Genomic DNA, 27,791 nt, shown 5'->3' on the forward strand with positions numbered 1-27,791 from the left:
AACCTTGTACCCATTCACCCTTCCAGGTGCCAGCTTAAATGTACCTTCAGGAAAGGAAGTGTAAAACTTCTGTTCTATTCTGTCTGATTGTCCTTTCTGCTTCTTGACAGACTTCACTACAGTTGTACTTATTGTTGATTTTTCTTTGTTTTCTTCACTAGACTAAACTCTGAGGATGGGTTGTGACTGCTTTGTTCACTACATGGATGCCTGGTACATAAATGAACTTTACTTGTCACGGGGTCAAAATGCTTAACAAAAGTTAAGAAACACTGCCTTAGTGGCTCTCTGTGGAGCACACCTCGACCTTTCCCCAGGTGCATTTTCCTTGCCGGTGTCTTTCTCCAAGGGCCCTTCTTTCGCCTTTGGAACTTGTTTCCTGAGCCCATCTCTTCTATGGTTCACTTTTCCTACCTCCGTGACTTTCTAAATAAACTTCTCTTACAGTTTGGAAAAAAAGAAGAAAGAAGAAAGAAACGCTGCCCTAATGACTCGAAGCCCGCTTTCAACAGATGAGGCAGCTGGGGCCCAGGGGTCTGAAGAGGTTCACTCAAGGTCTCAGGGCCAATTTGAAGTAAGGATGTGCACTAGATTGGTCGCAAGTCGGTTCTTTGCTTCTTTCTGACCCAGGGACTTTGCTTCGTCCTTCTCTTGCGTTGCCTTCCTGGCTCGCCCTCTCAATAGGCCCTGAGAAGCCTTTCCTGACCTCACTCCTCCCGAAGCTGCTGTTCAACCTCGTATCATTCAATTGGCAACACTCCACGTCCAGGGTTAGTGGTTATGTCTCTCACTTCTCTGTCCTCTGATAAAACTCATTTTGATGCAGTTGACCAGTGCCTGCCTCCTGGGTGCTCAGGAAATGTTTCCGGGAGATGGGTGACTGGGTAGCTCCGGGAGCTCACCTCCGTTGCTGCGGCCAAACAGGAGACTGCGGATCATCCCAGGTGCGAGGCCCCAAATTCCAGGCCTCGCGGTTGCAGCCCCTCTTCTAGGCCTCCTCGGTTGAGGCTGACCCGGGAAAGAGGAAAAGACAGATGGGCGGCCACCTGCGCGCCCTCCTCATCTCCGCGGGGGCGCGCCCGTGGCACGCGACTGGGCGGAGCCGAGAGTGAGTGACGGCAGCTTGGTCCTTTGGGGCGGACGCGCGCCCCTGAAGCCAGCAAGACCTCCAACACAGGCAGAGGCGCCAGGCTGCTGCGGCTACGGGCGGCAACCGCTGCACTATGGGCAGGTTGCCGCGGGCTCCCCCGCTGCCGCTACGGCCGTTCCTCCTGCTGCTAGCCGGAGGTGAGTGAGCGCCGGCGCCCGGGTCGGCGGGCTTCCGCAAGGTAGGGCGGACGAGCAAGGCAGGCCGCGGTGCTGGACAGCTCCTTGCCGCCAACAAAGGACCCGCGCGGGGCGGCTAGCGAGGGCTGGCTGGGCAGAGGCACTATCCTTCCGCCGCACACGCGCACCCTCAGGGAGAGGGTGGGAGCGTGGGGTGACCTCGTGTGCCTGCGGTGTGATCCGTTCCACCCGCGAGCGCCACACAGGCACACACCGCGGTGAGTGAGCCGGGAGTGTTGTCAGCCACCTGAGCACGCTCCCTGCGGCACTGGACGAGGGTCGCTCGGGGCTAGAGGAGCAAGGCTGAGAAGATGAACGGGCCACCAGTCCCCGCAACAATCACACAAGAATGGGAGACAGCATCTAAAGGTCCCATGGGGCCGCGACAGTGAGCGTGGGGTTGGAGTGTCTGTGTCTTCTAGGGGAGACTGCCAAGAACCTCTCCATACAGCTACTGCGACTGTGGAGAGTGTGTTTACGTGTGTGATGTTACTGTACAGGAGGAGGGGTGTGCCGTTGTGAATGAGTGTCCTAGGCTGTGTTGGGCAACTTAGTTTATTAGGAGCTGACAGAAAGAGAGGTATGGCAGCTCCAGAAAGTCTCTGTGACAGTGACACTGCTGGATAGCTCCTGCGCAGCTGACAACAAGGATGTGTGAGAGACCCTCTGAACCGGTTTCCCATTCAGCAGCTACTCAAGGGCGCTGGGTTGTGCGGTGGGTGGGGGGTGGGGCAGGCGTGAAATGGATGTGTCTCTGAGAAGGAGACAGAGCCTGAGAACAGCTTCTGAGTGGCAGGCTTGGGACTTAGGTGTGTGCAGGGTGGTGGTGGGGGACACAAGGTGTGTGACAGCCTATGAGACAGGCCACTACAACAGAATGGGGGTAGGGAGAAGAGCTGTCTACAAAGATGGGTGAAATCAGGACATGGCTAAACAGCTTCTCCTCGTAGCCCTATAGAGTGATGGGGAAAGTTGTCATGAGTACATATTAAGGTGTAATTGGTAATTGGTGTTGGTGGAGAGGAGTGCTGGAGTGTGTGCTTGTGTTGCATGCTCCCATGTCAGATAGGCTGGAGTGACTCCACTCCCAATGGACACACAGGGGTATAATGTGTGTATGTGTAGCAGTGTGCACGGGACACTGGCAGTTAACCCACAAAAATAGGCATATTGTGTGATGTGTGTGACAACTGAGAGACTTGTAAAGTGTCTCTTCCTGAGGGTAGGAGCAATCTTGTTTGATTAGATGGGCCATTACCATAGGCCATAGTGATAGAATGCCAAGGAAAACTTGTGGGAGAGAAAAGGGGCCAATCCTGAGCATGTCCCAGGAAGGATCAGTTCAAGCAGGGGTACTTTTTCTCCACTGTCAATCAGGAATGGGTAAGGACCTAAGTGTGTGCACAGAAAAAAATGTCCACAAGGGTTTCTCTCAGACACACACACCTACCTGCATTCTGGCGAACCTTAAATCCTCTTTGAAGGTGAAAGTCAATAAACAAATTACATATTGATTAATTTACTCTTTCTTTTTGTGACAGTCCCACCAAAACTGACCATCAAAGTGTGCTAGCACCCATGCCCAGCTGTAACTGCCTGTACCATTACATGGCTAGCCATGGATTACTGTGGGCAATTTTTCTCCCTTCTGTTCTATCTCCCTTCTCCAGCCTCCCATGCACTCTTCTCATAACACATATTATTAGACACACATTAGTGTGGGTGACGTGTGTGTCCAGCAGTATGTCTCTTTCTTCACACCTTTCTGCAGAAACCCGACAAAACCCTTCGGCATTGTCTCTCTGATGTGTACAGACACACAAATGAGTATAAGTATGTGTGTGGTAGGGCAACAGTGCTAGACAAATTCTATTGTGGCTGACACTCAAGGGTGCAGGAGCTATGTTAACAGATGCTGCTGGGCAGCTCCAGTATTGGAGGGCAAGGGCCTAGAGAGATCTAGACTTCAGAGATGCTGATTAGGGGGAAGGTAGGGATGCAGCTGATGTTAAAAATCATAAAAGGATATTTAGATCTGGAGGAAACTTCAGGGGAGATAAATCATGGGATTACTAAGGCCTTGTTTTCTCACCCCTCAAGATATAAGCCTGCTTCGCTTGCCTCTTTTTCTCAGTGTGTTTGGGTCAGATTTTCAATTATTTGAGGCTGATCCCCCAATCCTTTTATGTCCCTTCTTTTTCTCACCCTCCCTCTGTTGGCAGTGATGAAGAAACAGAAAATTGTAGTTATTAGAGGGAAAAATTAATTACAAAGAGTATAAATGTGGAATTTTAAATCAGGTGGTCTCAAGGTAGATTAGTTAAGTGCAAAAGTAATATATATATAGAATGATTAGTTCTCAGCTACTATTTTGGTGAGCAAGTTTGAAAGTAAGTAACCTCTCATAATTACCTAAATAATTAATCATTGTCAAGGCTTTTGAAAATACCAACGTATATAAAAAGAAAAAATTATTATAGGGAAAAACAATGTTCAGAACATGGAACTGTTTACTGGAGAATGAACAACAACAAAAAAACATATTCCTTATTTTTACACACAGCTTTCAGCAAGGTTATAAAAATCTCTCTTAATTCCTGTCAGGCTGTTAGTAAAGGAAGACGAGGAGGGAGAGGGAGAAAAGGTAGAGGAACATCATGGTTTCTCTGCTTGACAGGTAGAGGAGAGAGGTTCAGAGAATGGAGGAATCACCTAAGTCATGGAAGTTACAGGGAATAAACCCAGTGAAATCATCAGATCACAGTCTTCTCTGTACACAGAGCTCCACTGAGTAAAGAGGTATTTTATTTCCAGAGGAGGGAAATCAACAGGACTGCTGGTCAAACTTTTCCAAGAGGGCAGACACAGTTTTTTCAAGATCCAAGCTGTCCAGGACAGCCTGAGCAAGTCCTAGATGGCAGTGACCTCACTGCCACCACACAAGTGTTCAGCTCTGAGAGAGACACTTCTTAGGTTTTGAGGAAGCAATATGTGTTTGATCCTCCAGTGGTTTTGTAGAGGGTAAGATCCCAAGAATTTAACAAATCAGGTTGCCCTTATCTTAAAAAGATGAAGTAATATCTTTCCTAATATACCTGCTAGTGACTGATATATGTAGATAAAAATCTTCATTTCACGACCCTCTAAAAAATTGGCTGCTCACATGCTCTCGGAACCTGTAACATTTTTATTATTTAATTATTACAAGTACTTTTCATTGGTTGACTTTTTTTCTTTCTGGACTGCGTGAGTTTTTCCAAATTAGTTTCTTGTATTTGGTTCTCCTACCCTAGCGACATCACTTCTGCAGAGTAGGGCTGTTATGTATGTCAGCTGATATTTTATATACTTAGAAATGACCAAACGGTGGTCATTTTCCCTAGGATAGAGGCTGTCTCATATTCATGTTTGTGTCCTGAGAAGGCCTGGTGTAATACATGATACAGAAGGAGCTCAGAGGTGACCGTATTCTGTGTAAACTGAAATTCTAATGCAAATTTCTACCTCTAATAAGACACTGCTGCCTACCTAAAATCAAAGTTTGATTCTAATTGGCATTGTATCTGATTGGCATATTCTATGATTCTGATTAACTTTTTAAAAATGAGAAAATAATTATTAAATGAGTACAGTTTATAGATGACATGTTTTCAGACATAGGTAAAATGATTCTTGATGAAAATATAGGGAAGCACCTTACTGACTTCAGGCCTTTTACAAGAGGAGAGATTCCTGTACTCTGAGCCACAGTATGTTTTGGATTTGCTATGAGGACCCTGAGCAGAGCGCTAGAAGGGGATGGATGTGCTTCAGTCTTTAGCTCTGGCCTCTTTCCTTGCTCCTTAAATCCTATGAAGTATTTATGCCATCTTGGGTATTCTCTTTCTTTACCTATACTTTGGAAGAATGGTACCCAGCTTAGCAAATAATAGCTTTCCAGTCTTTCTTCATGGATCATCTGCAAGACCTTTCTTATGGGGAGAAACAGCTAGTTACAGCTCTATTAAGTATTATCTTTTTGCTATTTGACCTTAATCTCGTGGTCTCAGTTATTTCTTTTTTTTAAACAAGAGGGTTATTTAGTTATTTATTCCTTCATTTATTCAACATGTATTGAGCTTCTATTATGTTTCAGAAACTGTTCATGACAAGTTTCTGAAACTGTTCAAACTGCACTGGAATGACAAGATCAAATCTGACATGGACATGCTGATTGTGGGCTCACTATTCAGCAAAAGGAAGCCTGTAAGATGGTCTGTTACAAATCAGTGAGAAAAGTAATTTATTCAGAAGGCTATGGTAACAGAATTGGTACCTAGCCTAGATTAGGAGTGGCCAGAGAATACTTCTCAAAAGCAAGCGGAAGAGTTAGGCAGGTGGGTAGAGGTGACCAACTTCTAGTTAAAGGCTTTTGGGCCCTCTGCTGCTGTCCCATGTTTCCATTCATTAGTACTAGTTTTTTTCTGCAAAGACACATAGAATAACTGATCTTTATTATTTACATCAACATTTTAAATATCTACTTGAAGATGCTGACCACTGTCTCTCTTAAATGTTCTCTTGTCCTGGGTAAGAATATCCCAATTTTCTGTCCTTTATATAGAGTAATAACACATTTGTTCAATATAATATGCTCCTTATAGCGCAGTTTACACACGCTACATGGAGCTTACCTCATCTGATGCCCTTGCCTCTGTGAGGGCTGGAGGAATTAATTGTCTTTGCTTTACTGATGAGGAAACTAAGGCTGCTGGCAGTGAGGTAGCTACTCAGAATCCCTCAGCTAAGGGGGCCAGAATACAAACCTGCTTTCTTGGTGATAAGTTCTCTCTACAAGAACTTCCTTCTGTGTGTTTTCCATACTTGTTTATCCGCATCTGCATGATTTTTACTTTGTTAAGCCCCTTTCACTCTATCCCAGAATGCTGTCCTTACAACTAGATGTTATTTGTGGACCTGTGTTGTATGACTGTGCATAGCATGCAAAGATTCCATCATATTTGGGATGTTCACTCTAGTTCTGCTAAAACAAAACTCTTTTCTGAATCTGGAATGCCCCATTTTCTTCAGTGGCCAGTCACCCTGCTGGTACATGCCAAGCTTATGGCTTACCATTTCATAGGTAGTTGTAAAGATTAAAATTCAGAGAATGCTTGTAAAGGGTTCAGCACACAGCATCAATAATGTTAACTCTTCATTATGCTAAGTGAAATAAGCCAGGCAGTGAAAGACAAATACCATATGATCTCACCTTTAACAGGAACCTAATCAACAAAATGAACAAGCAAGCAAAATATAACTAAAGACACTGAAATTGAGAACAGGCTGACAGTGACCAGAGGGGAGGGGATTATAGGGGGAAAGGGTGAAGAATTTACAGGAACAATTGTGAAGGACACATGGACAATAATGAGGTGGGGTGGTGGAAACAGGGGAGGGAGGTTGGGAGGGTTGGGGTGGTGGGGAGGGGTGGAGCAAAAAGGCAGAAAACTGTATTTGAACAACAATTAAAATGTTAAAAAATAAAAATAATGTTGGCTCTTATTTTTGTTTTAAACATTACTACAAATTTCCATGAACTACTGTTGTTATGTCATATATGGTGCACAACAGGGGCAGAGCAGGAAATAACTCCTAAAATTTCCTCTTTCCTGCATCACTGAATGTTGGTTGTGGAAAATAAAATTTGGAAGTCTTCATCCACATTCCTCATTTTTTGGATGAGAAGGCTGAGAGACCCAGAAGCTTTAAGCAACTTTTGTGGAAGACATATAGCAAGGTAGTAATATTTGTGTAATTAATTTAGTAATTAAGTTGTGGAATTGGCAAATATGACTGTATTCCTATTCTTAGTAAATGAGAGAGAGGAAAAAGGTATCCCTTTAATTTTTTGTTTGTTTATTTTATAACCAGATGCCCTTTAATTTATTGTTTTTATTTGATTATTTGTCTGTTTTGTAAAGTAGGAGAGATGCAGTCAAGATTCTAAATGAACATGTCATTACCAACACTGGATGAATTTGACCTATGAGCTCACATGGTTTTTTAAAGATTGTGTTCAGGAATCCCATGTTGCTGAAATACAAATCATGCTCTTAATGCAGTTTTGGAAATTTTTCAGGCTAGGATGGCAGCAATGTCCATAAACATTTCTGGTTTTTTTAAAAAAATATTTTATTGTTGTTCAAGTACAGTTGTCTGCATTTACTCCCCACCACTCTCCGCCATACCAGCCATCCTCACCTCCCTCCCCTGATTCCACTCCCCGACCTTGGTTTTTTCCATGTGTCTTTTATAGTTGTTCCTGAAAACCCTTCCCCCGTTCCTCCCCCTTTCCCCACATTATCCCATCCCACCTCTCCTGTGGTTACTGTCAGATTGTTCTTAATTTCAATGCCTCTGGTTATATTTTGCTTGCTTGTTGGTTTTGTTGAATAGGCTCCACTTAAAGGTGAGATCATAGGGTATTTGTCTTTCACCGCCTGACTTATTTCACTTAGCATAATGCTCCCCAGTTTCATCCATGCTGCTGCAAAGGGTAGGAGCTCCTTTTTCCTGATGTATAGTATTCCATTGTGTAAATGTACCATAGCTGTTTGATCCATTCATTTATGGATGGGCACTTAGGTTGCTTCCAGCATTTAGCTATTGTAAATTGTGCTGCTGTGAACATTGGGGTACATAGGTTCTTTTGGATTGGTGTTTCAGGGTTCTTAGGATATAATCCCAGCAGTGGGATTGCCAGGTCAAAAGCAGTTCCATGTTTAGTTTTCTGAGGAAACTCCATACTGTTTTCCATAGAGGCTGCACCAGTCTGCATTCCCACCAACAGTTCACTAGGGTTCCCTTTTCTCCATATCCTCTCCAACACTTGTTATTTGATGATTTGTTTGTGATGGCCATTCTGACTGGTGTGAAGTAGTTATCTCATTGTGGCTTTCTTTTACCACTCCTATTCAACGTAATATTGGGAGTCCTAGCCACAGCAATCAGGCAAGAAAAAGAAACAAAAGACATCCAAATTGGAAAGGAGGAAGCAAAACTGTCATTGTTTACAGATGATATGATAGTGTACATAGAAAATCCTATAGATTCCACAAAAAAACTACTCAACCTAGTAAGTTAATTTGGCAAAACAGTTGGATACAAAGTCAATATTCAGAAATCAAAGGCATTTTTATATATCAACAATGAAATATCAGCAATCAGGGGAAAATCCCATTTGATATAGCAATGAGAAAAAATAAGTACCTAGGAATAAACCTGTCCGTACAAATTCCTGGAAAGTAGGACCCTGCTTTTGGCTACCTGTGCCCCCAGCACCTAGTACAGCTATGGCGAAGAACAGGCACACAGTCTACATTTGAGTGAGTGCCCAGAGACTACTGAGTTCATAAATCCCTCATTCTCTCCTGCCTTGTCTCCCTCTGTTTCTGTTTTGTCCTGGCTAAGCATTTTGGCTCTTTTGAAATGTGAATGGCATCTCAGAATCCCCTTGCAGCTCCTGGATGTCAGGACTGATCCACAAAGCCCCACTCCCACTTCAGGTTTTTTTGTTGTGGAGACAGATCTTAACCCACAGCAGCCTGTCCTCTCTGTCCTCTCATAGGTCTGGCTTTTGTGTTTGTGCAGGAGTGTCCCTGGGAGCATATGCAGCTGGATCTGATGAACCTGGCTCAGAGGGCCTGACTTCCACCTCCTTGCTGGATCTTCTGTTGCCCACTGGCCTGGAATCATTTGACTCAGAGGAGCCCCATGAGGCCATGGGACTGGGGCCTGGCCTGGGAGCCCCTGGGTCAGGCTTCCCCAGCGAAGAGAGTGAAGAGTCTCACATTCTGCAGCCACCACAGTACTTCTGGGAAGAGGAGGAGGAGTTTAATGACTCTAGTTTGGACCTGGGACCCACTGCAGGTAGCTCTTCTTACCTAAGAGTATGTACAGAGTATAGCTGGGTATGAGGCCATCTTGGCAAAATGCTGAAGGACCATTTCCTCACTGAAATCATGTCTCTTCTCTCTCCCCACCAGCTTTTTCTGTGTATCAAAGTCAAGTCTCTGGTATTCTGAATGTCTTATTAGCTCAGGAGGTCCTTTTCTCTTTAATATTCACTGCTGTTTAGTAAGCTGTATTCTGTGCTCATAATGTTATCCCCATTTTACACATGAGAAAACTGAAGCTTAGAAAAGTAAAAAGCACACTTAAGGTCATACAACTATTCAGATATTCATTCATGATTCAAGCTAAGATCTTTCCAAGGTATAGGGTTTGTTTGTTTTTCTGTAGTGTGCTGTATTGTCTCAGTTGAAGGTTCCCAGAGGTCCACACACTGCATGTCCCCCCTTAAATCTTTCTGGCCCCATCAAGGCATTCTAATTGCCCTGCATGGACCAGAACTGGTTGCTGGACTTACAGAACATGGTTGATGGACATGTGGGGCCTGGGCTTAGCAGGAATGCATGTACTATGGCTGATGGCAGATGCAACAGAGCTTCCATGCTTCTAGCAACAGCAGCTGTGCACATGCCTCTGGCCAGCAGGAGTTTATTTTTAAATGCCAGACTGTGAAATTGTGTGTGTGCATGTGTACTTGCACATGGGGTGGAGTGTCAGAGATTTTAGCTCTAATTTTTCTTTTTAAAATATGTAATATTTTGGCCCTGGTTGGTGTGGCTCAAGTGCTGGCCTGCGAAACCAAAGGTCACCAGTTTGATTCCCAGTCAGGGCACATTCCTGGGTTTCAAGCCAGTTTGGGGTGTGCAAGAGTCAACCACACATTGCTGTTTCTCTCCCTCTTAAAAAAAAGAAAGAAAAGAAAGGGGAAAAAGGTAATATTTTAGATTTATGTTCTCTAATTTCAAAAATAATATATGAAAATTGTAGAAAATGTGAAAAATAAAAAAACAGTACAAATGTACTGCTAATAAAATCCTGCTATGGTCTTACAACTAAAAGATAATTACAACTAATAGTTTGAGATACATTTTTCTAATCACTGTATATGCAAAATTAGAATCACAGGGGACATAATATCTTCACTTATGAATTCCCTTACAAAGTCACTTATAAATTTATTTCTGTATCATTAATATTCTTTTATAACCTGGTTTTTAATGACTACACCGTAGTTCATTATGTGCCTCATCGTATGTATGAAACCAGTTCTTTATTATTGGGTATTTAGGTTTTCAGTTTTAATGCTGCTGTAAATATCCTCATACATTTTTGTACTTTTCTGATTTCTAAAATAAAATTTCTAGGTCTAAAGATGTGTCAGTCATCATCCCAACCAGAAATTTAAGACACAATCAAGCTAAGATAATCCAAGGAGGGTTTATTTATAGAGCAGTGATTTTACAAAGGTATAGGCAGGGAGTGGGTGACCACAGAGGAATCCAGGGCCAGTGGCTACAGAGCTGTCAGCACCCTACACCCACAGGGACAAAGGCAGGGAAGGATGAAAGGAACTTGCAAGGACAGACAGTGCTGGGAAGTATCTGGCTCTACGGAGAAGGAACCAGGATAATAAGTACTCAACTTTCCTCCTCCCATCTCCTGCCAGGATCCCATGATTCTCCTTTCCCCTCTTCTGCCCAGGAAGCAAGACATGGCTTGTTGATATAATACATTGGGTCAGTCGGCCTGGGCGGGGGCAGGTTAGAAAAGGGTGGAGACTGGATCTGTAGGGGACAGCACACATCTGACACAAAGGATATGAATCATTCCGCAGGGTTTAGTTAAATATTTCCAAGCCATCCTCCAGAAAGGTGTTTTCAGTGTGCATGTCCACTAGAAGTACAGTGAGTGCCAGTTTTTTTTAACACTTCCTACCGCTGAATTTTGCCATTTAGAAATCTTAGTCATCTTGATAGACAAGATTATAATGGCCTTTGATTACTAGTAAATTTTAACTTATATGTGTGTATATATTCACACACACATATTGTATGTATACTTATTCTATATATTCTCTCTAGATATGATATATACATATTCTGTCCATCTAGAGTCCTATTTGATTTGAAATACGGTATAATTAAGAGTAGTCAGGCAGATTCCACAGTTCTAGCACTGCCCTTGAACAGCTATGTGATTTTTGACAACTAACAAGCTAAGCCTCAGTTTTATCATCTAGGACATGGGGTTAATAGTAGTATCATAAGGTTGTGAAATTTAAGTGCAATAATACATTTAACATGCTTAGCACAGTGCTTGGCACATTGTAAATCCTGTGTAAATATTAGCTATTATTACTACTTTTTCATTTTTTCTACTGAGACTTTTTTACTGCTATATACATTTTCATATAGAATAGCTACTAACCATTTCTCTAATGTACATATAATAGAAAACATTTCTCTGGTTTGTCAATTATCTTTATTTTTATCACAGTAATTTTTGGTATACATAAATTTAATTTTTATAAGCTTAAACAATTTTTCTTATGAATGTTTTTATATGTTTTTCTATGCTTATGTTTAGAAAAGTCTTTTCTTCCCTGTGGTGAATACACCTTTATTTCTTCTATTCTTTTTTAGCTTATTTTTTTAATTTTAATTCTTGTTCAAGTACAGTTTTCTGCCTTTTACCCCCCCCAGCCCCCCCCAGGAGATTGATTTTTTATGTTTTATTTTATTATTTATTTTGTTGTGTGGTATAAGATAGGGATCTAATTTATTTTCCTCATATATATAACCTATTGGTGTAGAAACATTCATTGAGAAGTCTATCCTCTCATCATTGAAAAGAAATGCCACTTTTACCATATACTGAAAAATTATATGTACTTGGTCTTTCTCTGGGCTTTTCCTTTTGTTCAAACTGATATTGTAGTTTAAGACAAGTGATCACTCAGAGAGCCTGGTCAAGAAAGTAACAGTTATGTACCTGGACCTTCCTCAGGAACACAGCGGGAAGACCTTGGTTTTAACTTAGATTTGCCTTGCATACACCTCCCCCAGTTATTTCCTCTTCTTTTTCTCTCACTTCATCTCTTGTCTTAACCCACTGGCTTCTCTAGGTGTCATCATAATAAAAATACCTGTCATTCATTGAACACAAGACATGTAATGAGCACTTTGCATACATTTTTTCTGCTGCTCATGCCAGGTGCACAACGTGCTGGCTCCACAACACAGATCTGTTTTTTTTTTAAATCTGTACCATACGTACTTGAAGGACTCTGAGGTGGAGACACAAGTGCACTCCAATGAGAATGAGCAGGAGATTTAGAGCAGGTGGAAAAAGGAGAGCTGCTTTTGTCCAGGCTCCCCCATTGCTTGTCTTTTGTTTGGTCTGTTTTCCCACAGCAAATGCTTTGCCCAAATTCACACAGCTTATGTGCAGCAAAGCTGAGTCTAGAATCAGCCTCTCCTGAGCAGTGATGCCTATAGACCTGGGTTATTGTCATGAGAGCACGTTGATGGTATGTGTTAAAGGAAACCAGTATGTTTTTTTAATTGAAAAAAAAAATATGGACTGCTTCAAAAATTCTCATGTCATCTTTGTGCAAGGGCTATGCTAATTTTCTCTGTATTGTTCCAATTTTAGTATATGTGCTGCCAAAGAGAGCATGGAAATCAGTTCATTCTATTGTTACTAATATTATTATGCATCTCATTTCTAGTTTGTTTGGGCCTAGAAGAACTAGAGCTGGTGCTTTTCTTCACCTTCTGTAGCAGTAATCCTCGGGGCGGGGGGGTCCAATGACAAAAACAGCTGATGGAGTTTTTGCTTGCCTGATAATGAGTGCTGGTGTGACCTTGAGTGGGTTTCTTTCCTAATTTTGGCTTCAGTTTCTTCATCTGTAAGTAAGACCTTGGGAATAATAGATTGAAATCTTCTCCAGCTTTAAAATATTATGATTCTCTGACATTTCAATGGAAAAGAGTAGTCTTAATAAAGTAGGGAAAAAGAAATGTAATGTAAATTTCCCACTCTAGCAGCTAGTATCAAGCCAACTGAAAGCCAGATCAATTAATTCATGCAGAATTATTAATGATTAAGAATATTTTTTCCACTATGGAAAACAGTATGGAATTTTCTAAGAAAACTAAGAATGGATCTGCCTTTTGACCCAGCAATTCCACTGCTAGGATTATATCCCAAGAACCCTGAAACACCAATTCAAAAGAACCTATGCACCCCAATGTTCATAGCAGCACAATTTACCATAGCCAAGACTTGGAAGCAACCCAGGTGCCCATCAGTAAATGAATGGATCAAAAAACTATGGTACATTTACACAATGTAATTCTAGGCAGCAGAGAGAAAGAAGAGCTCCTACCCTTTGCAATAGCATGGATGGAACTGGAAAGCATTATGCTGAGTGAAATAAGCCAGGGGGTGAAAGGTAAATACCATATGATCTCACCTTTAACAGGAAGCTAAATAACAAAACAAACAAGCAAGCAAAATGTAACCAAAGACACTGAAATAGAGAACAGGCTGACAGTGACCAGAGGGGAGAGGGGAGGGAATTTCAGGGGAAAAGGGGAAGGATTTACAGGAACAAGTATAAAGGACACATGGACAAAAACTAGGGGGGGGGGCAGAAATGGGAGGGAGGTGGGGAGCACTGGAGGGGGTGGGCTGGGATGGGAGCAAAAGACAGAAACCTGTACTTGAACAACAATTAAAATTTTAAAAAAAGAAAAAAAGAACGAGAGAGATTAAAAAAAGAATATTTTTCCCAGGCTACCTCTTCATCTCAAGACTGTCTCTATTGTCACTCTCCACTCCTTTCATTTTCCAAGCTCCTTAATAAAATTCTCTGCAAGCAGTTTCAATTTTCCAAGTGAACAAGATAACTGATGTTCTACAACAAAAGAGATAACTCTTTGAGATTGGCAAATTCTAGATACCCTAATGAAATAGTCTCTCAGATGTTTCCTGGCTCAGTAACTGCAGAACTCCAAGCAGGTGGGGCCCAGGGGGTGAACCTGAGCCAGAATCCACCTTGCTCCATTGTGCTTTGCCTTCCTTTCTTGACCTCCTCTTAGGCAGGCTGTTCCCGTGTGGTGGCTTTGAGAACCCCCAGTACCTATAGTTTTCTTCTTTCACATAGCAACCCTAACAGGAGAGAACTCTGCCTCCCCATCACTTTTGGAAAATCTCAGAGGGGAGACTGAGCTCGGGCTTGGTCATGAGCCCTTCTCAGAGCCAATCCTAAGGCCATCAGAACTAAGTTTTCTTACTGGCCCAGAGTGGGTCTTGAGGGCCGCTGAAGCCAAGGGGTAGGACCCCCTACTCCTGGATGGAGAAGAGGGGAGGAGTGCCTCCCAAAAGAGACTCAAGGTGCATCCACAGAAAAAGGGTAATGAAATGATGGTTGTGCATAAACTCCACTGCACTTGAGTGAGGAACATTCATAAAATGTTTATATTTTACAAAATATTATTATTATTTTAATTCTTACCTAAGGATATTTTAAAATTGATTTTAGAGAGAAAAGAAGGTGAGAAAGAGATACATCAGTGTAAGAGAAAAACATTGATCAGTTGCCTTCCATTTGCACCCAGACTGGATATCAGACTTGCCCTGACCAGGAATCAAACCCTCACCCTTTTTGCTGTATGGGACAATGCTCCAACCAACTGAGCCATCTGGCCAGTGCATACTTTATAAATTATTTTGACATAATATTTTTTGCCTCATAGCAACCTGAAATTTGTAAAGTCAGCATGATTAGTATCACTGTTTTATAGATAAGGGAACTGGCTTAGAGAGATTTAAAAGTGACACTAAATTACACTGGTAATAAGTGTCAGAGCTAAATCTCAAATCTGAGATTTCTACTTCAAGATCTGCTGCTCCTTCTCTATATGAAATTATTCATAAGACTACTTTAATTACTAATCCCTATCATGAGTTTTGTAGAAACCAGATCATCAAAGCAGCTTTCTGCTGGGACCTAGACACATTTTCTATATAGTGAATCCTTGTTGATATTTTAGCTCCTATAGAATGATTTGACCTTTTGAGTTACTGCCCACACATCAGGCATGTTTACTAAGAGGAAGAGAAGTTGACAGAAGTACTTTCACCTAGACACCAAAAAAAATCTGTATTTTTGTTTTATGCTAGTAGTAAATATCATTATATGAAAATGAGAACAGGTAAAGAAGTTAAAAGAAGAAAATAAAAACTACTTAAAATCCCATCACCCAGAGTTAACAAATGTTAACATGTTGGTATATATCTTTTTTAAAAAGATTTTATTTATTTATTTTTAGAGAGAGAGGAAGGGAGGGAGAGAGGAAGAGAAACTTCATCAGTTGCCTCTTGCACAGCCCCAACTGGGGACCTGGTCCACAACCCAGGCATGTGCTCCAACTGGGAATCAAACCAGTGAACTTTTGGTTTATAGAACGATGCTCAATCCACTCAGCTATGCTAGTCAGGGCTTGTGTATGTCTTTCTGAACTTTTTCCCATGTGGGAAAAACATAAAATATGCTTCTACAAAAAAATGAAATTATAGCGTACAGATCTTGCTGTTTCACCTTACAACGTCTTTCCAAGTCAGCATAACACAACTTTCCAACCTCATCTATTTCAGATGTGATGGGCTCCCATTTCTCAGTCTACCCCTGCTGTAGGAGAGCTGGATGATTTCCAGACTTTGTTATATGAACTCTGCCATGATGGGAACTCTTTTTTTTTTTTAAATATATTTTATTGATTATACCGTTACAGTTGTTCTATTCCCCCCCTTCATTCCCCTCCACCCGCACCCTCCCTCCCCCACCATTCTCCCCCCCTTAGTTTATAACCAAGTGTCACAAGTTCTTTGGATTCTATATTTCCCCCACTATTCTCGCCCTCCCCCCTATCTATTTTCTACCTACCATCTATGCTATTTTCTGTGCCTTCTCCCCCCTTCTCCCCCTCCCACTCCCCTATTTCTAACCCTCCATGTGTTCTTCATTTCTATGGTTTCACTCCTGATCTAGCTGTCCTCTTGGTTTGCTTTTGTTTTAGGTGTGGTTGTTAATAACTGTGTGTTTGCTGTCCTTTCACTGTTAATATATTTCATCTTCTTTTTCTTATATAAGTCCCTTTAGCATTTCATATAATAAGGGCTTGGTGATGATGAACTCCTTGAACTTGACCTTATCTGAGAAGCACTTTATCTGTCCTTCCATTCTAAATGAAAGTTTTGCTGGATAAAGCAATCTTGGCTGTAGGTCTTTGGATTTCATGACTTGGAATACTTCTTTCCAGCCCCTTCTTGCCTGTAAGGTCTCTTTTGAGAAATCCGCTGACAGTCTGATGGGTACTCCTTTGTAGGTGACTGTCCCCTTATCCCTTGCTGCTTCTAGGATTCTCTCCTTCATTTTAGTCTTGGCTAATGTAATTATGATGTGCCTTGGTGTGTTCCTTCTTGGGTCCAACTTCTTTGGCACTCTCTGAGCTTCCTGGATTTCCTGGAAGTCTATTTCCTTTGCCAGACTGGGGAAGTTCTCCTTTATTATTTGTTCAAATACGTTTTCCACTCGTGGCTGTTTCTTTCCCCCTTCTGGTACCCCTATAATCCGGATGTTGGAACGTTTAAAGATGTCCTGGAGGTTCCTAAGCCTCTCCTCATTTTTTTGAATTCTCATTTCTTCATTCCTTTCTGGTGGGATGTTTTGTTCTTCCTTCTGGTCCATTCCATTGATTTGAGTCCCAGTTTCCTTTCCATCACTATTGGTTTCCTGTGCATCTCCCTTCATTTCAATTAGTTTAGCCTTCATATGTTCCTCTAATTTGTGACTATGTTCCTCTAATTTGTGACTATAATCTACCAGTTCTGTGAGCATCCTGATAAATAGTGTCTTGAATTGTGCTTCTGAGAGGCTGGCAATTTCTTGGTCGCTTAGAGTTATTGGCTCTGGGACTTTGAGTTCTTCTTGCGCCATCTTTTGGGTTGTTCCTGCCTGTTCCATAGCAGGATCAGAGCCCTAAAGTGTTCACTAGAACAGGGCAACTAAGTCGCTGGGTTGTGACGCTGTATGTGGGGGCGGGGTCAAAGAGGGACTATGGCGTCCTGTCCGCCGCCTGCCGCCATGGCCCTCACCGGTGCCACAGTTGCTGCCGTCACCGGGCCCACTCGTTTCGTCCCACTGCACGTGAGTGTGCCATTGCCGTCAGCCCTCGCCCCCTGGGGCCTGGGTGGTCTGTCTCATTGTGTGTGAATATGCGCCCGCGGTCTGCCCCGCACCCCAACTGGTTGCCGTCTGCCTGCGCGCCTGGGTCAGGGGCCCTGTCCTGCCCGACCCTGCTGGCTGCTGGCTCTGCCCCTCTTACCGTCCCCATTGAACGGTTAGATGTAGTCGGACTTCCGTATAATTCAATTTTCCGTCCTTTGGTTGTGTCTTTGTTTCTCCAAACCTTTGTTGTATTCAAACTTGGTTGTGGGAGAAGGCACAGTGTTTCCACCTATGCCTCCATCTTGGCGGAAGTCCCATGATGGGAACTCTTAAAACCAAATGTTATAAACATCCTTACTTGTCTCCTTAGGGTGCACTTCTAGAAGTAAAATTGTGGGTTCAGAATATTTGTTTTTGAAGCTTTTCATTCATATTGCTTCCCCCACTCCAGTGTGGTCTGATTTGTGTTCCTTTCAGCATTGCATTAAGTACCTGTTTTCTGCATTAATTAAAAAATGGCTATTATCTTCATATATACATATATGCATATACATATATATAAATTTATTTCATTTCAAATTGGTAGGAAAAATTATCATCTTATTTAATTTACATTTATTTCAGTACTACTGAGATTGACCATTTAGAAGTTTTAATTATACTGAAACCTTCTCTTGCACCTCTGTTTTATATTAATCTATTCTGAATTTTGTGAGTGTTTTTATATTAGCACTAGGTTGAATAACTGGCTTAAGTGTTGCACACGGGGAGCAATTTTCAGTGATTTGAAATTAATCTAAAAGGATATTTAAAGTAATTTTTCAAGGCCACTGGTCCTGATGACTATTTTAATTCCATGTCTTAAACAGAAGAATCAGTTCATTAATATTTAAGCTGATGATGAAGGTCATCCTTGAAATATGGCATTTCTAGAAGGAAGAAATAAAGTCCAGTATGGCCTTAATAAACTGGGGAACAAGACATACAAAACTGTGGTGAAATATAGGAGGAAGAAAATGCACTATGATCTTTTGAGAGAACAATAATGAGATTAAAAGAAAAGAAAAGGCCTGGAGAATCTTACTTATCCAGAGACCTGGAGCTTCATTATAGTGACCTCTAGTGGCCACTGAGCCATCCATCGCATCTCCTGGGGAGAATGCAGCTTAAGTGCTGTGATAAATAATGCTACATGAATCAAGAACCTTATTTTAAGCCAGGTGGTGAAAGACAAATATCATATGATCTTACCTATAAGTGAAACCTAATCAACAAAGCAAACAAGCAAGCAAAATATAACCAGAGACATTGAAATAAAGAGCAAACTGACTAACCAGAGGGGAGGGCTAATGGGGATAACAAAAAAAAGGGGAATGGTTGTCAAGGAAGTATATAAAGGACACATGGACCAAGCCAAAGGGGAGTAGGGTTGAGGGTGGGAGGTGGGGATGGATGGGGTGAGGGGAGTCATGGGGGGAAAATGGAGACAACTGTACTTGAACAAGAAAAAAAGTCTAAAAAAACCCCCAAAACCTTACTTTACATTTTGCATCAATTAGCCTGTAGTTAGTGGATTTTGTTTACTTTTAACAATTTATTCAGCAAGTATTTGTTGTGTAACTACTCTGTCAATTTTGTATAACCACTGTTAAAATTGTGGTGAATCCAGAGTTCTCACAAGAGAAGAAAAATATTAGTAAGGGTTGCTAAATAAGGAATAATTAATGTTGGTTGTTTAGCCCCAGGAAAATAAGGTTAAACTAGAGGAACTAAGATAATATGTGCATTCCCCTCCCCCGAGGGAGATACTTCCCAGGTGTAGATAAAACAGAAATGGGCTTAAATTAAGTTGTAGATAAACTATCACATTTGCATTTAAGGAAATTAGGGAGGGAAAAAGGAGGCCGAGATGTGTTTTTTAAAATATATTTTATTGATTATACCATTACAGTTGTCCCATTCCCCTCTTCACTCCCCTCTACCCTACACACCCCTCGCACACCATTCCCCCCGTTTCGTTCATGTCCATGTGTCACAAGTTCTTTAGATTCTATATTTCCCATACTATTCTTGCCCTCCCCCTATCTATTTTCTACCTACCATCTATGCTACTTATTCTCTGTACCTTCTCCCCACTTCTCCTCTTCCCACTCCCCTGTTGATAACCCTCCATGTGATCTCCATTTCTGCGGCTCCAATCCTGTTTTAATTTGCTTTTGTTTTAGGTGTGGTTGTTAATAACTGTGAGTTTGCTGTTTTTTTACATTTCATATTTTTTATCTTCATTTTCTTAGAGAAGTTCCTTTAACATTTCATATAATAAGGGCTTGGTGATGATAAATTCCTTGAACTTGACCTTATCTGAGAAACACTTTATCTCTCCTTCCATTCTAAATGAAAGCTTTGGCCCTGGCTGGTGTAGCTCAGTGGATTGAGCACGGGCCTGTGAAGCAAAGGGTTGCTGGTTCGATTCCCAGTCAGGGCACATGCCTGAGTTGCAGGCCAGGTCCCCAGTAGGGGACACATGAGAGGCAACCACACACTGATGTTTCTCTTCCACTCTTTCTCCTTCCCATCCCCTCTCTCTAAAAGTAAATAAATAAAAACATTTTTAAAAATTTAAAAAAAAAAGAAAGCTTTGCTGGATAGAGCAATCTTGGATGTAGGTCTTTGGATTTCATGACCTGGAATACTTCTTTCCAGCCCCTTCTTGCCTGTAAGGTCTCTTTTGAGAAATCAACTGATAGTCTAATCGGAACTCCTTTGTAGGTGACTGTCCCTTATCTCATGCTACTTCCAGAATTCTCTCCTTCATTTTAATCTTGAGTAATGCAATTATGATGTGCCTTGGTGTATTCCTCCTGGCTCCACCTTCTTTGGGACTCTCTGAGCTTCCTGGACTTCTTAGAAGTCTATTTCCTTTGCCAGATTGGAAGTTCTCCTTTATTATTTGTTCAAATAAGTTTTCCACTCGTGGCTGTTCCTCTTCCCCTTCTGGTACCCCTATAATCCAGATGTTGGAACGTTTAAAGATGTCCTGGAGGTTCCTAAGCCTCTCCTCATTTTTTTGCATTCTTGTTTCTTCATTCTTTTCTGTTTGGCTGTTTCTTTCTTCCTTCTGGTCCACTCCCTTGATTTGAGTCCCAGTTTCCTTTCCATCACTTTTGGTTCCCTGTGCATTTTGCTTCATTTTGCTTACTGTAGCCTTTATTTTTTCATCTAGTTTGTGACTAAAATCAAGCAGTTCTTTGAGCATCCTGATCACCAGTATTTTGAACTGTGCATCTGATAAGCTGGCTATCTCTTGGTTGCTTAGAATTATTGGCTGTGGGGCTTTGAGTTCTTCTTGAGCCATAATGTTTTGGTCTGTTCGCACATGTTACATATGAGGGGCAAAGGCTTAGGTTTTCACCCGGGCGTGTCTACCCAGTTGCTGGGTTGTGACTGGGGGTGGGATCAGAAAGGGAGCAATGGTGTTTTTTCTGCTCTCTCTAGGATTTTGGTCCCCTCAGCTGCTTCCCACAAGCAAATTGGGCCCTTCTGGTGCTGGTTCCAAGGTGTGTGGGCTTGTGTACATTCTAGGACCCTGTGGGTCTCCCCAACAAACTCTCTTGTGAGGCTGGAAGCCTCTCCCGGCACCTCAACCCCCAAAAGTTTTTCCAATTGGTGCTTTTAGGCTTTATTTCTCATGAGTTGTGCACTCTGTCTCATGGACCGTTTTTAAACCTGCCTGGTTTATCTGCACGTGAATGTGTGTCCGCAGTCAGCCAGCTGCCTTGGGAGCCTTACTGGGTTTTTTCCCCCACACCTCTTCCTGCTGAGACTCCTCTCTGCTTGCCGCGGACTCTGCTGCTTTTACTGGTCTGGATGAATGATTCATTGTTGTCAGACTTCAGTACGGTTCAATTTTCTGTCTGTTCTGGTTGTGTTTTTGTTTCTAAATCTTTGTTGTCCTTAAATTTGGTTGTACAAGGAGGTACAGTATTTCGACCTATGCCTCCATCTTGGCCTGAAGTTCCAGTCTGTATTTCTTTTTATTATTATTATTATTATTTTTTAAAATATAGTTTATTGATTATACCATTACAGTTGTTCTATTCCCCCCCTTCATTCCCCCTCCACCTGCACACTCTCTCCCCCACCCTTCTCCCCCCTTAGTTTATAACCACGTGTCTCAACTTCTTTAGATTCTATATTTCCCCCGCTATTCTCGCCCTCCCCCCTATCTATTTTCTACCTACCATCTATGCTATTTTCTGTGCCTTCTCCCCCCTTCTCCTCCTCCCACTCCCCTGTTTCTAACCCTCCATATCTTCATGTGAATTATTGCTCATTTCCTCTGTGAACTTAAGAAATGTATCTCTAAGTCAGACTCTCATTGTTTTCAGGAGTNCTTGGCTAATGTAATTATGATGTGCCTTGGTGTGTTCCTTCTTGGGTCCAACTTCTTTGGCACTCTCTGAGCTTCCTGGATTTCCTGGAAGTCTATTTCCTTTGCCAGACTGGGGAAGTTCTCCTTTATTATTTGTTCAAATAAGTTTTCCACTCGTGGCTGTTTCTTTCCCCCTTCTGGTACCCCTATAATTCGGATGTTGGAACGTTTAAAGATGTCCTGGAGGTTCCTAAGCCTCTCCTCATTGTTTTGAATTCTTGTTTCTTTAACTATTTTCTGGTCAGATGTTTCCTTCTTCCTTCTGGTCCACTCCCTTGATTTGAGTCCCCGTTTCCTTTCCATCGCTATTGGTTTCCTGGACATCTCCCTTCATTTCAATTAGTTTAGCCTTCATATGTTCCTGTAATTTGTGACTAAAACCAATTCTGTGAGCATCCTGATAAATAGTGTTTTAAATTGGGCTTCTGAGAGGCTGGCAATCTGTTGGTCACTTAGAGTTATTGGCTCTGGGACTTTGAGTTCTTGCACCATCTTTTGGGCTGTTTGTGCCTGTTAAGTAGCAAGAACGGAGCCCTGGGTTTTCACCAGAGCAGGGCAACTCAGTCGCTGGGTTGTGACATTGTATGTGGGGGCGGGGTCAAAGAGGGACAATGGCTTCCCTCCGGCGCCTGCCTCCGTGACCCCCACCAGCACCGCAGCCACCACCGTCACCAGGGCCCCGCGCCCTGCTCCACTGCACGCGAGTGTGCCACCGCTGTCAGCCCTCCACCACTGGGTTCGCCCCCTGAGGCCTGCGTGATTCGTCTCACTGTGCGCGAATGTGCGACCTTGGTCAGTCTGCCCCGCACCCCGACTAGGTCCGGGCTGCCTGTGCTCCTAGGTCTGTCCTTCCCGACCCTGCACCGCTGCTGGCTCTGCCTCTCTTACCGTCCCCGTTGAACGGTTCGTAGCTGTCGGACTTCCGTATAATTCGGTTTTCTGGTCTCTGGGTGTGTCTTAGTTCTCCAAAACTTTTATTGTATCCAAACTTGGTTGTGGGAGAAGGCACAGTGTTTCCACCTATGCCTCCATCTTGGCAGAAGTCCAGTCTGTATTTCTTAAGAGCAAAGCCATTCTCTTACAAAACCACAATACAATGATTGCAAATCAGGAAATTGACATTGATAAGATACTATTATATAATTACAAACATTGCCAGTTTTCCTGGTAGTGTCCTTTCTAGCAAATGAAAAAGAAAATAGTTTTTTCTAGTTCACTATCCAATCCAGCATCATGTGCTACATTTAGTTGTCATATCTCTTTTGTCTCATTTATCCTGGAAAGTTTTTTAGCCTTTCTTTGTCTTCATGACTTTGACATGTTTGAAGGGGATAGGCCAGTTATTTTATAGGATACCTCTGAATTTTTAAAAATATCTTTTATTGATTATGCTATTACAGTCATCCCAATTCCCCCCTTTTATTCTCCTTTGCTTTGCACACCCCTTCCCACCCGCATTCCCTCACTTTAGTTCATGTCCATGGGTCATACATATAAGTTCTTTGGCTTCTACATTTCCTATATTATTCTTACACTTCCCCCTGTCTATTTTCTATCTACCATTTATGCTACTTATTCTCTGTACCTTCCCCCATCTCTCCCCCTCCCACTCCCCCACTGATAACCCTCCACGTGATCTCCATTTCTGTGATTCTCTTCCTGTTCTAGTTGTTTGCTTAGTTTGTTTGTTTGTTTCTTTCTTTCTTTTAGATTAAGTTGTTAATAGCTGTGTGTTTGTTGTCATTGTACTGTTCATATTTTTTATTTTCTTCTTTTCCTTAGATAAGTCCCTGTAATATTTCATATAATAAAGACTTGATGATGATGAACTCCTTGAACTTGACCTTATCTGAGAAGTACTTTATCTGCCCTTCCATTCTAAATGATAGCTTTGCTGGATAGAGTAATCTTGGATGTAGGTTTCATGAATTCATGGATGAAGTTTTCATGAATTTCATGGATTTCATGGATGTTTTCTCTTATGAATTCTCAAACTTCTTTCCAGCCCCTTCTTGCCTGTAAGGTTTCTTTTGAGAAATCAGCTGATAGCCTTATGGGAACTCTTTTGTAGGTGACTGTCCCTTATCTCTTGCTACTTCTAGAATTCTCTCCTTCATTTTAACCTTGAGTAATGTAATTATGATGTGCCTTGGTGTATTCCTCCTTGGGTCCACCTTCTTTGGGACTCTCTGAACTTCCTGGACTTCCTGAATGTCTATTTCATCTGTCAGATTAGGGAAGTTCTCCTTTCTTATGTTGTCAAATAAGTTTTCAATTTCTTAGTCTTCCTCTTCTCCTTCTGGCAGCCCTATGATTTGAACATCGGAATATTTAAAGATGTCCTGGAAGTTCCTAAGCTGCTCCTCATTTTTTTTTTGAATTCTTGTTTCTTCATTCTGTTTTGGTTGAATATTTCTTTCTTCCTTCTGCTCAAAATCATTGATTTGAGTTCCAGTTTCCATCCTGTCACTGTCGGTTCCCTGTACATTTCCTATATTTCACTTTTCATAGACTTCATTTTTACCTCTAATTTGTGACCATATTCAACCAATTCTGTGAGCATCCTGATTACCAGTGTTTTGTACTGTGTATCTGATAGGTTGGCTATCTTTTTGTCACTTAGTAGTTTTCCTGGAGCTTTGATCTGTTTTTTTTTTTTTCATTTGGGACACTTTTTTTGTTTTTGTCTTGGAGCACTTGTTACGTAGCAAGGCACGCAGCCTTAGGTGTTCACCAGGGTGGGGCCACCCATGTCACTGAATTGTGGTGCTGTAAGTTGGGGAGGGGTCAGAAAGGGAACAGCACTGCTTTCTTGGCTCTCTGCCAGTTTACAGTCACTTTCTCTGCTACCCACAATCAAATTGGGCCCTTCTGGTGTTGATTCTCAGGTAGATGGGTTTGTTTTAGGACCCTGTGGGTTTCTCCAACAAACTCTCCTGTGAGGCTGGGAGTTTCTCCTGCTGTTGCTTTCCCACTGCAAGTGTTTTCAGTCAGAGGCTTTGAGGCTTTATTTCCCCATACCGGAAGCCTGTATTGCACAGTCCATCTTGCTTCCCAGTTATTCATCCCAGTTCATCTGCACACAAATGTGGGACCACCCAGTCAACAAGCCACCACCTCTCCTGGTCCGTCAGCTGCCACCTTGCCTGCCCTGGTCCTCCAGCCACTACTTTGCCCCGAGTCCTCTCCATCCCTCCTACCAGTCTGGATGAGTGTTTCTTCTTTAACTCCTTGGTTGTTGGACTTCCATACAGTTCAATTTTCTGTCAGTTCTGGTTGTTTTTTGCTTTTAAATTTGTTGTTGTCTTTCTTTTGGTTGTGTGAGGATGCACAATGTGTCTACTTATGTCTGCATGTTGGCCAGAAGTCAATACTTATGAATTTTGGTTTGTCTAATGTTTTCCCATGATTAAACTCAGATTCTGTATTTTTGGCAGGAATGTTATAGAAATACGATTGTATTTTTCTCAGTTGATCATGTCATGGTTCTACTGTTGGATAATGCTTGGTTTCTTTACTCATTAGTCTACATTCATATTTGGATCCTGGCCACTTTCCTGACAACCCCTTTTTCATCCCACCCAGGTCTGTCTCACAGCTGCTCCTGGCAGACTTCTAGCCATGCCTTCTGATCATAGTCCATGCCCCAAATAGGTCTTACTACAAATTCTTGTTTCTGGTGTAAGAGATATTTCTGATATTCAGATCATATCTAGACTTGTCAGTAGCTGGTCAGTCCTTTCCTGCCCTTTCTGGATTCTCTTTGACTTATCACTCAAGTGTTTATCCTGCTCCTCATCTTTGGAGCAGATTTCCAGAACAGTGCTATTTCTCCTATTATGATTTTACAATATAAAAATTCTTTCTGTGATAATAACAGGAGGAGGAATACTAAAGTTCATCAAGCATTTGCTCTGTACTATGGGCTGTGCCCAGATTTTATCTCATTGAATCCTAACCATAAACCTATGTGCTAGGTACTGTTATTTTACACATAAGAAAAAGGAGACATAAAAGTAACACCCAAGATGAAGTAACATGTTTAAGGCAACACAGTCAATAAGCAGTGGAACTGAGATCACGCAGTGAAAGGGAAAAGGAATTGTGTTGGATACTGAGAGGTGGTAAAGAAGTAGGAAAAATCCTGCCAATTCCAAGTCTCAGCAAGTATCATTTAGTGATTTGTTAAGTCACTGAAGATGAGAAGCTGGAAGAGTGGAGGGAGATGGTGGGGGATGTAGATTTAGGAGCCTTTAGCATAGAGCCAACAAGTAAGTGTTTGGAATCTGCAAACTCTGTGAGAAAGAAGTGTAGAAATGGTGAATCAAAGCTCACTATTTGGGAGTGACCACAGTTAAGGAGAAGAGGAGCTTCTATAGATGGTGAAGGAGAAGGCTGCACTGTGTATGGAGGCTCTATTTTATCCCTGAAAGGATAGGTCCTGGTATAAGAGGCAGAAGATGGAAATCAAGAGTTCAATGAACACAAATTCATCACTGTCCTTTCTATTCTGGGCCACACATTGTGTTGGCTGCTGGGAATATGGAGATAAAGAAAATTACCTTGCTTATTAGTAAGAGTTTTTAATCAAGTGAAGCCTATTTTGTTTTTATTTAGGATAGTAGAGGAGTTGTCCTTAATGCCATATATGTAAGACATTTATCAAAACTATCTTCAAAACTTAGAACATAGGTTCTAGAAAGAACCCCAGCAAAGTCCCCTAAACTGTTTATATTTTCCTCTATGATGATGAATAATAGTGGTCATGCTGTTGATGTGATCTGGGAGCCAGAAGATTTAGCCACTTAAAATTAGTCTCAATGTTAAACCTGTTTAAGTAATTCTCTGGGCTTCAGTTTGTCATGTGACAGTAAGAATGCTGGTTTGTCACATGAAAAACTGAAGCTGAGGGAATCTTAGAGGAGAATATGAACAGTTTAGGTAATTTTACTGGGAGCCAGGTTCTCTCTGGAGGTATGGAAACTTGGGTTTTGGAAAGTGGGCATCAAATTGAGTAGAGGGATTGTCTCTCATCATTTCCAATATCATCACCTTCATTTATCTCTCCTGAATTATTGCAACAAGCCCCCTAGTTCTTTTCTCTACTTTCATTCCCTCTTTCCTCTAATTCTTGCATATTGCTGTCAGATTAATTTTCTAGTAATGAAATCTCATGATTGTATTTGTTTTATTTCCCAAGCACCCATCTTATATTCTGTTCTATAGTATTCTGCCAAGTCGTCATCCAGCCCATTTCAGTTATTTTTTAAAAATATTTTATTTATTTATCTTTAGAGGGGAAGGGAAGGAGAGAGGAAGAGAAACATCAATGTATGGTTGCTTCTTATGCATCCCCTGCTGGGAACTGGCCCCTGCCGGGAACTGGCCTGCAACCCAGGCATGTGCCCTGACTGGGAATTGAACCGCGATTGTCTGGTTCACAGGCCCATGCTCAATCCACTGAGCTACACCAGCCAGGGCTCCATTTCAGTTATTTTTTATGCATTGCATTTAAATTTTAAACACATCTGTCTATTATAAAGTTTTTATTTATATTGAAGTCAAATGTTTTTCCTTCTATGTACTTGTTTTATGGATATCATTTCCTCTTGAATATCTCTGATGATGCTAATAAGAAGGTTTTCTTTTTTTAAAATATATTTTATTGATTATACCATTACAGTTGTTCTATTCCCCCCCTTCATTCCCCCTCCACCCGCACACTCCCTCCCCCACCCTTCTCCCCCCTTAGTCTATAACCACGTGTCTCAACTTCTTTAGTTTCTATATTTCCCCCGCTATTCTCGGCCCCCCATCTATTTTCTACCTACCATCTATGCTATTTTCTGTGCCTTCTCCCCCCTTCTCCTCCTCCCACTCCCCTGTTGCTAACCCTCCATGTGT

The 27,791-nt window shown here is 41.9% G+C and overlaps 1 protein-coding gene and 1 non-coding gene across 3 annotated transcripts in view; one reads left to right on the plus strand and one right to left on the minus strand.

Moving 5' to 3' along the window:
* Nucleotides 1-1,108: 1,108 nt before the first annotated feature.
* PODXL2 (podocalyxin like 2) overlaps nucleotides 1,109-27,791 on the plus strand; it is a 50,265-nt gene continuing 23,582 nt past the window's right edge. Inside the window, exons 1-2 of one of the 2 annotated variants that reach the window (XM_037030029.1) lie at nucleotides 1,109-1,287; nucleotides 8,959-9,237. In XM_037030029.1, the coding sequence (XP_036885924.1) occupies nucleotides 1,224-1,287; nucleotides 8,959-9,237 (343 nt within the window). In that variant the 5' untranslated portion in view covers nucleotides 1,109-1,223. The remainder of the gene's footprint in view (nucleotides 1,288-8,958; nucleotides 9,238-27,791) is intronic. The other variant, XM_037030035.1, reaches the window with a different exon arrangement.
* Nucleotides 12,791-12,897, minus strand: LOC118975984 (U6 spliceosomal RNA). Its single transcript, XR_005064169.1, has one exon. It is a non-coding gene; the product is annotated as a U6 spliceosomal RNA (small nuclear RNA).

This window comes from Sturnira hondurensis, unplaced genomic scaffold, assembly GCF_014824575.4.
Source record: "Sturnira hondurensis isolate 20B ecotype Veracruz unplaced genomic scaffold, ASM1482457v3 Scaffold0001538, whole genome shotgun sequence".
NCBI lineage: Eukaryota > Metazoa > Chordata > Mammalia > Chiroptera > Phyllostomidae > Sturnira > Sturnira hondurensis.